The sequence below is a fragment of the Rana temporaria genome, chromosome 12 (genome assembly GCF_905171775.1).
Source record: "Rana temporaria chromosome 12, aRanTem1.1, whole genome shotgun sequence".
Lineage (NCBI taxonomy): Eukaryota > Metazoa > Chordata > Amphibia > Anura > Ranidae > Rana > Rana temporaria.
In genome coordinates this window covers 146,200,156-146,212,862 of record NC_053500.1, presented here as the reverse complement: position 1 = coordinate 146,212,862, position 12,707 = coordinate 146,200,156, and the positions used below count along the sequence as shown (strand labels likewise).

General features: G+C 53.2%; 1 protein-coding gene across 3 annotated transcripts in view; it reads right to left on the bottom strand.

Moving 5' to 3' along the window:
- MYH10 (myosin heavy chain 10) overlaps positions 1-12,707 on the bottom strand; it is a 126,848-nt gene that overhangs the window by 59,367 nt on the left and 54,774 nt on the right. For all 3 annotated transcript variants that reach the window (XM_040331131.1, XM_040331132.1, XM_040331133.1), the window contains exons 4-5: positions 6,187-6,214; positions 1,432-1,534 (exon numbers count right to left, since the gene is read on the bottom strand). In XM_040331131.1, coding sequence (XP_040187065.1) covers positions 1,432-1,534; positions 6,187-6,214 — 131 coding nt within the window. The remainder of the gene's footprint in view (positions 1-1,431; positions 1,535-6,186; positions 6,215-12,707) is intronic.

Here is a 12,707-nt window from a genome sequence, read left to right as displayed (position 1 = left end):
AAGTCAAGGGTTTCAGGGCTTCAAAGTCAAGGGTTTCAGGGCTTCAAAGTCAAGGGTTTCAGGGCTTCAAAGTCAAGGGTTTCAGGGCTTCAAAGTCAAGGGTTTCAGGGTCCGGGGCTTCAAAGTCAAGGGTTTCAGGGTCCGGGGCTTCAAAGTCAAGGGTTTCAGGGTCCGGGGCTTCAAAGTCAAGGGTTTCAGGGTCCGGGGCTTCAAAGTCAAGGGTTTCAGGGTCCAGGCTTTCCAAAGTCAAGGGTCCAGGGTTTCAGTCATAATTTATATTTTCAGTGTCAAAATTTAGAGTTTCAACACCAGAATTCAGAGTATTTAGATTCCGAATTTTAAAAAGGTCAGAATTTTAAGATTGAGTTAAGAAAATTAAGAAATAAATTAGGATTTCTGTTATTAAAACGTCAAAACTTAAAGAGTCTGAAAGTTGAAAAATGTGAGAGCGAAACTCAGAATTCTCGCTCAAATACAATTAAAATCGAATTCTAGGATTAAACCAAATTTTTAAAAATTAAAAATCAAAATCCTGATCTTAAAAAAATCAATATTTTTAAGCTAAAGTTGAGAAATCCAAGTTGGAAAGTTAGATATACTAAGATAAAAGTTAGAATTGGGCCAGAGTGGAGCCCTTCCCCTAAATTATTTTCTATGCAAATATTGAGCAAACGTTTTCAATGTTTCCCTCTTAGACCCCAGTCACACCTGAGCGTTTCGTAGCTTGAAGCCTGAAGCTACAAAACGCTGGAGGGGAAAAAAAAATCTATTATTCTCTATGGAGACGGTTCACATCTCCGCTCCAAAACGCCCAAAGCTCTAACAAGTTCTGGGAGTTTTTTTTTTTTAGGCAGATTTGGAAGTTTTTCTGCTTTTTACTTTGGTGACCTTTTGACCTGTACAAAATCGCGGCAAAATTGTGCGACTTTCAGGTGTGAATGGGGAAGAAAGAAGAAGGAAGAAAGAAGAAGGAAGGAAGAAGGAAGGAGAAGGAAGAAGGAAGAAGGGAGAAGGAAGGAAGGAAGGAAGAAGAAGGAAGAAAGAAGAAGAAGGAAGAAGAGGGAAGAAGAAAGAAGGAAGAAGAAAGAAGAAGGAGAAGAAAGAAGGAAGAAGAAAGAAGAAGGAGAAGAAGAATTCCTTTTGGCTGTCTTACTGAGAAGGCGGGACAGCCTGAGGTAGACTCCGCCCACTTAGACAGATGGGGGGGGGGGTCTACGCCTTGAAACGGGGGTTCTTGAGGGATATTAAACTGGCCACATGTGTATCTGTAAATCTGATTAGGTGAAGTTCCCAGAATCGTACAGGAAGGCTTAGTTCCCTGAAACGCGACACTGCCAGAAGCTCAGCTGAAAATGCAGCGGCTGTACAGACACCAAGTCCAGATAGGAGGCGAGGCAAGTCAGGCTCCCTCCCCCCCCCACAATAACTTACAGGAATGGCGTGGTCCTTCTTCCCCTTGTGTGATGAGGCGACGTGTGCCAGATACTGGATGACCTTCTTGGTATTCTCCGTCTTCCCTGCACCGGATTCACCTCTAAGAAAGAAGAACAACCGGGATCACAAGGGTGCTCCATGACAGCAGAAGTCCCTTCCTAGTCAAGCGTGGTCCCCTCCTAATACATGGTAGATGGGCAGCACTAGGAGGCTAGGTTGAGGGGAGGCAGCACTAGGAGGCTAGGTTGAGGGGGGGGCAGCACTAGGAGGCTAGGTTGAGGGGGGGGGGGGCAGCACTAGGAGGCTAGGTTGAGGGGGGGGGGCAGCACTAGGAGGCTAGGTTGAGGGGGGGGGGGCAGCACTAGGAGGCTAGGTTGAGGGGGGGCAGCACCAGGAGGCTAGGTTGAGGGGGGGCAGCACTAGGAGGCTAGGTTGAGGGGGGGCAGCACTAGGAGGCTAGGTTGAGGGGGGGCAGCACTAGGAGGCTAGGTTGAGGGGGGGCAGCACTAGGAGGCTAGGATGAGGGGGGGGCAGCACTAGGAGGCTAGGTTGAGGGGGGGCAGCACTAGGAGGCTAGGTTGAGGGGGGGCAGCACTAGGAGGCTAGGTTGAGGGGGGGCAGCACTAGGAGGCTAGGTTGGGGGGGGGCAGCACTAGGAGGCTAGGTTGAGGGGGGGCAGCACTAGGAGGCTAGGTTGAGGGGGGGCAGGACTAGGAGGCTAGGTTGAGGGGGGGCAGGACTAGGAGGCTAGGTTGAGGGGGGGCAGCACTAGGAGGCTAGGTTGAGGGGGGGCAGCACTAGGAGGCTAGGTTGAGGGGGGGCAGCACTAGGAGGCTAGGTTGAGGGGGGGCAGCACTAGGAGGCTAGGTTGAGGGGGGGCAGGACTAGGAGGCTAGGTTGAGGGGGGGCAGGACTAGGAGGCTAGGTTGAGGGGGGCAGCACTAGGAGGCTAGGTTGAGGGGGGGCAGCACTAGGAGGCTAGGTTGAGGGGGGGCAGCACTAGGAGGCTAGGTTGAGGAGGTGCAGCACTAGGAGGCTAGGTTGAGGGGGGGCAGCACTAAGAGGCTAGGTTGAGGGGGGGCAGCACTAAGAGGCTAGGTTGAGGGGGGGCAGCACTAGGGGGCTAGGTTGACGGAGGGGCAGCACTAAGAGGCTAGGTTGAGGGGGGGCAGCACTAGGAGGCTAGGATGAGGGGGGGCAGCACTAGGAGGCTAGGTTGAGGGGGGGCAGCACTAGGAGGCTAGGTTGAGGGGGGGCAGCACTAGGAGGCTAGGTTGAGGGGGGGGCAGCACTAGGAGGCTAGGTTGAGGGGGGGCAGCACTAGGAGGCTAGGTTGAGGGGGGGGCAGGACTAGGAGGCTAGGTTGAGGGGGGGCAGGACTAGGAGGCTAGGTTGAGGGGGGGCAGCACTAGGAGGCTAGGTTGAGGGGGGGCAGCACTAGGAGGCTAGGTTGAGGAGGTGCAGCACTAGGAGGCTAGGTTGAGGGGGGGCAGCACTAGGAGGCTAGGTTGAGGGGGGGGCAGCACTAGGAGGCTAGGTTGAGGGGGGCAGCACTAGGAGGCTAGGTTGAGGGGGGGCAGCACTAGGAGGCTAGGTTGAGGGGGGGCAGCACTAGGAGGCTAGGTTGAGGGGGGGCAGCACTAGGAGGCTAGGTTGAGGGGGGGCAGCACTAGGAGGCTAGGTTGAGGGGGGGGCAGCACTAGGAGGCTAGGTTGAGGGGGGGCAGCACTAGGAGGCTAGGTTGAGGGGGGGCAGCACTAGGAGGCTAGGTTGAGGGGGGGCAGCACTAGGAGGCTAGGTTGAGGGGGGGCAGCACTAGGAGGCTAGGTTGAGGAGGTGCAGCACTAGGAGGCTAGGTTGAGGGGGGGCAGCACTAAGAGGCTAGGTTGAGGGGGGGCAGCACTAGGGGGCTAGGTTGACGGAGGGGCAGCACTAAGAGGCTAGGTTGAGGGGGGGCAGCACTAGGAGGCTAGGATGAGGGGGGGCAGCACTAGGAGGCTAGGTTGAGGGGGGGCAGCACTAGGAGGCTAGGTTGAGGGGGGGCAGCACTAGGAGGCTAGGTTGCGGGGGGGCAGCACTAGGAGGCTAGGTTGAGGGGGGGGCAGCACTAGGAGGCTAGGTTGAGGGGGGGCAGCACTAGGAGGCTAGGTTGAGGGGGGGCAGGACTAGGAGGCTAGGTTGAGGGGGGGCAGGACTAGGAGGCTAGGTTGAGGGGGGGCAGCACTAGGAGGCTAGGTTGAGGGGGGGCAGCACTAGGAGGCTAGGTTGAGGAGGTGCAGCACTAGGAGGCTAGGTTGAGGGGGGGCAGCACTAGGAGGCTAGGTTGAGGGGGGCAGCACTAGGAGGCTAGGTTGAGGGGGGGCAGCACTAGGAGGCTAGGTTGAGGGGGGGGCAGCACTAGGAGGCTAGGTTGAGGGGGGGCAGCACTAGGAGGCTAGGTTGAGGGGGGGCAGCACTAGGAGGCTAGGTTGAGGGGGGGCAGGACTAGGAGGCTAGGTTGAGGGGGGGCAGGACTAGGAGGCTAGGTTGAGGGGGGGGCAGCACTAGGAGGCTGGGTTGAGGGGGGGGCAGCACTAGGAGGCTAGGTTGAGGGGGGGCAGCACTAGGAGGCTAGGTTGAGGGGGGGCAGCACTAGGAGGCTAGGTTGAGGGGGGCAGCACTAGGAGGCTAGGTTGAGGGGGGGCAGCACTAGGAGGCTAGGTTGAGGGAGGGCAGCACTAGGAGGCTGGGTTGAGGGGGGGCAGCACTAGGAGGCTGGGTTGAGGGGGGGCAGCACTAGGAGGCTAGGTTGAGGGGGGGCAGCACTAGGAGGCTAGGTTGAGGGGGGGCAGCACTAGGAGGCTAGGTTGAGGGGGGGGCAGCACTAGGAGGCTAGGTTGAGGGGGGGCAGCACTAGGAGGCTAGGTTGAGGGGGGGCAGCACTAGGTTGAGGGGGGGCAGCACTAGGAGGCTAGGTTGAGGGGAGTTAGGTGCAAGAAGCAAAGCAATCTGAGAAACTGATGGAGGACAGAAAGGAAGAGTCCAAAAAAAGTCACAGCACTATAAGCAGCAAAAAAAATAAAAAAATAAGGGTAGATTTTTTCACGTAGCAGCGAAGTGTCAGAATTGTCCCGGATGGGGAAAGGGTCAAGATGGAGTTCTCCTTTAAGCCCCTCCTTTTACCCTTCCCACGTCTATGGAGGGGGTGGTCTGTATAAGACCAAGAAGACGGGAATGGCGGCGATGTCTGCGGTTATATCAATAAAAAGCGTTCGCCGTCCACCTGGCTTTGTGTTTTCTTGGGCCGCGTCTCGCAAAGCGTCCTTTTATGGCCTGGCCCATCTGCCGGGACGACTCGCCGCGTGTCTTAAGGTATTAAAAAAGCCAAAAGCGCAAATGTTCTCCCCATCAATCACAGCCAGAGAGGGGGGGGGGGGGGAATAGAGATCCAACCTGCCAAAAGCAGGATTCTGCGTCTGTGAACGAAGAAATTTATGGCCGATCTGCGTCCGCAATAAAAGGATTTTTCTTTTGGAATGCGTTTTATCCTTTATTAAAAAAATAAAGTGAAAGCTTTTCAGGACGGAGAGCCAATTCAAGGACTGGATCTGGGATCTGTCTCTTTGCAACTGAAGATATTTGAAGACAAAAATAATTGTTAATGTGGTTCCAAGTCTGGAGGTTTGTAGCACCCCCTCCCCCCTCCCCCAATACTTACCTGAGCCCCATTGCGATCCAACCATGCGCACGAAAGTCTATCACACCCAGTGGGCCAATGAAAAGGGGGGGGAGGGGCCAAGCCACGGCTCCAGATATTAATGGACACGTAGAGAAGCGGCTCAGGAGTGAGCCTGCTCAGGTGCCCCCCACAAGCTGCACTTGGCAGGAGGGAGGGGCCAGGAGAGTCGGTGTGGAACCCAACTGATATGAGAATTTAACCACTTCCAGCCCTGGCCAATTCCGGCATTCTTCTCCTACATGTGAAAAACATATTTTTTGCTAAAAAAATTGAAAATAAACTCAGAACCTCCAAACACTGGGGTAGATTCAGAGAACAATTACGCCGGCGTATCCATAGATACGCCGCGTAATTGCTAAGCTGCGCCGGCGTATTTACTTATTGTATTCAGAAAGCTCGATACGCCGACTGTAGCCTAAGATACGACTGGCATAAGTCTCTTACGCCGTCGTATCTTAGGGTGCATTCTAACGCTGGCCGCTAGGTGGCGCTTCCGTTGTTGTTGTCGGTGTAGATTATGCAAATTTCCTAGATACGCCGATTCACAAACGTACGTGCGCCCGGTTTTTTACATCGTTTGCGTTAAGGCTTTTTTGGCGTAACGTTGTTCCTGCTATTAGGAGGCGCAGCCAATGTTAAGTATGGACGTCGTTCCCGCTTCGAAATTTGATTTTTTTTACGTTGTTTGCGTAAGACGTTCGCGAATAGGGCTGGACGGAATTTACGTTCACGTCGAAACCAATACGTCGTTGCGCCGTACTTGGAAGCAATGCACACTGGGATATGTACACGGACGGCGTCAATCACGTCAGGTCATCATAAATTTACATAAAACACGCCCCCCCTTCCACATTTGAATTACGCGCGCTTACGCCGGCCCCTTTTACGCTACGCCGCCGCGACTTACGGAGCAAGTGCTTTGTGAATACAGCACTTGCTCCTCTAAGTTACGGCGGCGTAGCGTAAATACGATACATTTGAGGGGGCAGTAGAGGGCGCCGAAAGCGACAGAGGAGAATTATGTTGCGACTTACGTGCAAAGAATTGATTGGTCCTCACGATCTGAAATACAAGAAGAGAAAGACGTTTTTCGATTAGTTTGGAGTCACAAATACTCGTCACGCCTCTATAAAAACTTTTCATTTTCATTGCGATTCAAAATATCCAAGTTTACAGATCGCAGACAAGGTTGAGTCGTAGCCGGTGGCATCCAATCAGGAACTCTCGCTTCAAATCATCTGCTACCCACAGACAACTTTTGGTCGCACTAGGAAAATGGCAGAGCGCTCCGCGTGGTGTCCGGCTGGAAGGCGTTACAAAAATGAAGTGCGATTTTTCTCTTCAAAAGAGACGGCGGCCAGACGGTTCTCACACCTCATTAAAACCCCCCCAGGGAGCCGAGAGCGTCTCCCCGGCCGGAGAGAGGGAGATGTGCGGCTGATGAGACATCACACATTCTTAGGGGGCAGATGAGAGGGGGGGGGGGGGGGGGGGGGGGGGGGTGGGGGGGCTACACATGTGACTGACCCCCAACCTCACCGCTACACAGACCTCCGAGAAGGCGACCCTGACCAGGTCTGATGGTTCCTGGTTATGGGTGGAGGTGGCAACCAGTAGGCAAGCAAGACCCCCCCACCGCGGTGTAATCCTGACAACCCCATCGCCAGAGAACTATATGGGCACATGAGCCCCGAACACGGCAAGGAGAGGTCCTGGATCAGCCAGGAGCCAAATCCACCCCCCACCCCCAAAAAAAAGCCCGGCCAAGGGGCAAAGTGGAGGGTTCACAGACAGACACTGTATGAAAATCGAGCGACTATTTTCATCCAACAAATGTTCATACAATTTATGTATATAGTGTGGACAGAACCTTTGACGGACGGAATTGCCAATCCCAATTCCATCTGTACCATGTGATTAGCTGTGGGACAATCACATGGTACAGACAGGGCCAATCACCGCCCCATCTGTACCAATGCGATTAGCTGTGTGCCAATCACATGGTACAGACAAGGCCAATCAAATCCACATTTGTACCATGTGATTAGCTGTGGGACAATCACATGGTACAGACAGGGCCAATAACCACCACATCTGTACCATGCGATTAGCTGTGGGAACAATCACATGGTACACACAGGGCCAATCAAATCCACATCTGTACCATGTGATTAGCTGTGGGACAATCACCTGGTACATACAGGGCCAATCACCGCCCCATCTGTACCATCTGATTAGCTTTGGTCAATCACATGGTACAGACAGGGCCAATCACATCCCCATCTGTACCATCAGATTAGTGGTGTGTCAATCACATGGTACAAACAGGGCCAATCGCAGACCCATCTTTACCATGTGATTGGCTGTGGAACAATCACATGGTACAGACAAGGCCAATCTCCGCCCCATCTGTACCATGTGATTAGCTGTGGGCCAATCATAGCTAATCACAACAGAAACTGAATGAAATGATTTAATTTAAGTAAAATGCTTGCTTATAGCAATGAAATGCCCTGCTATAAGCAATAATAGTGTGTATAAAATAAAATAAAAATTCTGACCGCTTTCCCAGACTACTATAGAAAAAACTGTTTGGTTTTAAAAAATATTATTGTATATAACCCTGTGTGTGTGTATATATATATATATATATATATATATAAATATATATTTATTAATAATAAAATAAATATATATTTTTTTTTAAACAAAACTATTTTTCATATAGTAGCTATTGCGCAAAAAAAAAAAAAAAAAAAAAAAGATATATGAAGTATAAATAAATATATATATATATATATATATATATATATATATATATATATATATATATATATATATATATATATTATTTTCTAGCTGTAGCCTCCAGCTGTCTATAAGCGTTGCCCCGGCCCCGACCATAAAGCGCCCGCCGTGTTATTGTATCTGCGGAGTTAATGACACAATTAGCATGATAAATGGCCGACTTCCAGGCCTGACTTCCTCTATTAATAGACACCTGAAATCGTACACTGCGCGCCTCTTTATCCCGCCATCAATCTCCATCGCCTGGATGATGTCACGACTACTGTGTGATCCCGCCTGGGGAGAGAGGGCTAAGCTTCCCAGACGCTTTTATTATAAGCAAACCGCCAAGGATAATACGCGCCCGCTAATTTATCTTGCTAAAATTCCAACCTTTTACAATCCCTCATTAAAAAAAAATAAAAAGTTTGCGAGTGCTGCCAATCGCTACGTAACCCGTTCACGGCCGGGAAATAAGGCGCAGAGGAATGCGTCTGGGGTGACGTCGCCGTGTGCGATGCTCTGGGCCGTTTTCCTTATTTGGTAGGCGAGTTTTGGGATTCAAATTTTGAGATTGCAGAAAAATTCTCTTTTATGCCTCAAAATTGTTTGTAGAGCCCAGCGTTTTCTTTTAGTTCTGGATTGGAGTGTGTGACGGGAGGGTGAGGGGAAAATCTTTCATCGGGGACACGTATTCTGGTGACAACGGTCTCTTAGGGCCTAGAACAGTGATGGTGAACCTTGGCAACCCAGATGTTTGGGAACTACATTTCCCATGATGCTCAACTGCACTGCAGAGTCAAAAGCATAATGGGAAATGTAGTTCTAAAACATCTGGGGTGCCGAAAGGTCACATCAGAGGTCCTCCCCATCACATCAGAGGCCCCCCCCCCCATCACATCAGAGGCCCCCCCCCCATCACATCAGAGGCCCCCCCCCCATCACATGTCCCCCCCCCATCACATCAGAGGCCCCCCCCCCCATCACATCAGAGGTCCTCCCCCATCCCATCAGAGGTCCCCCCCCCCATCACATCAGAGGTCCCCCCCCCCATCACATCAGAGGTCCCCCCCTCATCACATCAGAGGCCCCCCCCCCCATCACATCAGAGGTCCTCCCTCATCACATCAGAGGTCCTCCCTCATCACATCAGAGGTCCCCCTCATCACATCAGAGGTCCTCCCATCACATGTCTTCCCCCATCACATCAGAGGCCCCCCCCCCCCACATCACATCAGAGGTCCCCCATCACATCAGAGGTCCTCCCCATCACATCAGAGGTCCCCCCTCATCACATCAGAGGTCCTCCCATCACATCAGAGGTCCTCCCATCACATCAGAGGTCCCCCCTCATCACATCAGAGGTCCCCCCCCATCACATCAGAGGTCCCCTCATCACATCAGAGGTCCCCCCTCATCACATCAGAGGTCCCCCCTCATCACATCAGAGGTCCTCCCATCACATCAGAGGTCCCCCCTCATCACATCAGAGGTCCTCCCATCACATCAGAGGTCCTCCCCCATCACATCAGAGGTCCCCCCCTCATCACATCAGAGGCCCCCCCCATCACATCAGAGGCCCCCTCCATCACATCAGAGGTCCCCCCATCACATCAGAGGTCCCTCCATCACATCAGAGGTCCCCCCATCACATCAGAAGTCCTCCTATCAAAAGTCCTCCATCACAAGTCCTCTTTTCACTTGAGAAGGACCCCCTTGACATCAAAGGTTCCCATTTCATATCCAAAGTCCCCTAACTCCACCCCCAAAATCACATCAGAAGTCCACCCCCCATAACAAATCCTCCTTTCCCTTCAGAAGGACCCCCTTGACATCAGAGGTTCCCCTTTTACACCAGATTGTCCTCCTAACACATCTGATGCCCCTTATTACATCAGAGGCCTCTCCATCACATCAGAGGTCACAAGGAGAGGGGGGGGGGTGCTTTACAACAAATATTTATTTTTACACTGTGCTTTTAAATTATTAATCACTTTTATTCCTATTACAAGAAATATAAACATCTCTTTTAATAGACATGACAGGTCATCTTTATGGAGACATCTGAGGTCAATAAGACCCAATATATCTCCTCTACCCTGAAAAGCCTGAGATCAAAAAAACATTGATGTCTGTATTCAGGAGGAAAAAAATGGCAGGGTTTACCAGACATTGCTTCTGGCCTCCCGGGATCATAGAGAATGCCAGGGACCATGCGGTCCATAGCCAGCTCTATGATAAGCGGCACCACTGCCGGATCAGGTCTCTGGCTCCTTGATCACGTGGGAGAGCCCAGAGAGTCACCGGAGGGACGTCCCTTCCCGCTGCCTGTAACAGCAATCCAACAGCTGAACAGACCCGGGAACTCAGCACAGGGATGGTGGGAACCTCTCATAATGGGGCACAGCGGGTGTACAGACCCGGGAACTCAGCACAGGGATGGTGGGAACCCTTCATAATGGGGCACAGCGGGTGTACAGACCCGGGAACTCAGCACAGGGATGGTGGGAACCCCTTATAATGGGCACAGCGGGGGTACAGACCCGGGAACTCAGCACAGGGATGGTGGGAACCCCTTATAATGGGCACAGCGGGGGTACAGACCCAGGAACTCAGCACAGGGATGGTGAGAACCCCTCATAATGGGCACAGCGGGTGTACAGACCCGGGAACTCAGCACAGGGATGGTGGGAACCCCTCATAATGGGCACAGCGGGTGTACAGACCCGGGAACTCAGCACAGGGATGATGGGAACCCCTCATAATGGGCACAGCGGGTGTACAGACCCGGGAACTCAGCACAGGGATGATGGGAACCCCTCATAATGGGCACAGCGGGTGTACAGACCCGGGAACTCAGCACAGGGATGGTGGGAACCCCTCATAATGGGCACAGCGGGTGTACAGACCCGGGAACTCAGCACAGGGATGGGAAGAACCCCTCATAATGGGCACAGCGGGTGTACAGACCCGGGAACTCAGCACAGGGATGGTGGGAACCCCTTATAATGGGCACAGCGGGTGTACAGACCCGGGAACTCAGCACAGGGATGGTGGGAACCCCTTATAATGGGCACAGCGGGTGTACAGACCCGGGAACTCAGCACAGGGATGGTGGGAACCCCTTATAATGGGCACAGCGGGTGTACAGACCCGGGAACTCAGCACAGGGATGGTGGGAACCCCTCATAATGGGGCACAGCGGGTGTACAGACCCGGGAACTCAGCACAGGGATGGTGGGAACCCCTCATAATGGGCACAGCGGGTGTACAGACCCGGGAACTCAGCACAGGGATGGTGGAAACCCCTCATAATGGGCACAGCAGGTGTACAGACCCGGGAACTCAGCACAGGGATGGTGGGAACCCCTCATAATGGGCACAGCAGATGTACAGACCCGGGAACTCAGCACATGGATGGTGGGAACCCCTTATAATGGGCACAGCGGGTGTACAGACCCGGGAACTCAGCACAGGGATGGGAAGAACCCCTCATAATGGGCACAGCGGGTGTACAGACCCGGGAACTCAGCACAGGGATGGTGGGAACCCCTTATAATGGGCACAGCGGGTGTACAGACCCGGGAACTCAGCACAGGGATGGTGGGAACCCCTTATAATGGGCACAGCGGGTGTACAGACCCGGGAACTCAGCACAGGGATGGGAAGAACCCCTCATAATGGGCACAGCGGGTGTACAGACCCGGGAACTCAGCTCAGGGATGGTGGGAACCCCTCATAATGGGCACAGCGGGTGTACAGACCTGGGAACTCAGCACAGGGATGGTGGGAACCCCTTATAATGGGCACAGCGGGTGTACAGACCCGGGAACTCAGCACAGGGATGGTGGGAACCCCTTATAATGGGCACAGCGGGGGTACAGACCCAGGAACTCAGCACAGGGATGGTGAGAACCCCTCATAATGGGCACAGCGGGTGTACAGACCCGGGAACTCAGCACAGGGATGGTGGGAACCCCTCATAATGGGGCACAGCGGGTGTACAGACCCGGGAACTCAGCACAGGGATGGTGGGAACCCCTTATAATGGGCACAGCGGGGGTACAGACCCAGGAACTCAGCACAGGGATGGTGAGAACCCCTCATAATGGGCACAGCGGGTGTACAGACCCGGGAACTCAGCACAGGGATGGTGGGAACCCCTTATAATGGGCACAGCGGGGGTACAGACCCAGGAACTCAGCACAGGGATGGTGAGAACCCCTCATAATGGGCACAGCGGGTGTACAGACCCGGGAACTCAGCACAGGGATGGTGGGAACCCCTCATAATGGGCACAGCGGGTGCAGCACCTCTCTCCCCCACTCCCTGATCCTTCACCCTCCTGCGTCTTGTTATAGTACAGGTTCTCTTTACACAGGACAATACGGCTCTGATGATTGAACAGACGTGCGAGGAACATCTGCAGTTCGCGCCTCTGAAGGAAGGACAGGAACAGCTGTGCGGTGCCGGAATGCCTCGGCGGTGAGGCTGAGAGATGCTGCAGCTGTTCCTGGGACTCCGGCACGGAGATCTGTGAAGTTCGGCCATTGTGGCCTCTCCGCATTGCTGATACACGAGCAACTGATGAGTCGCCGTCTCGGTCATGTCCGTCCTTCAGAGAACAAAACCAGCCACAGATGTGACGCCGTCACGCCACATTCACCATCGGCGCGGGAAAACCTACAGCTGCAACATTAAAGAAGAACTCTGACAAGGAGCTATTAATAGCAGATATGCAACCAACCGACGCATTTAGTGCGTTTCC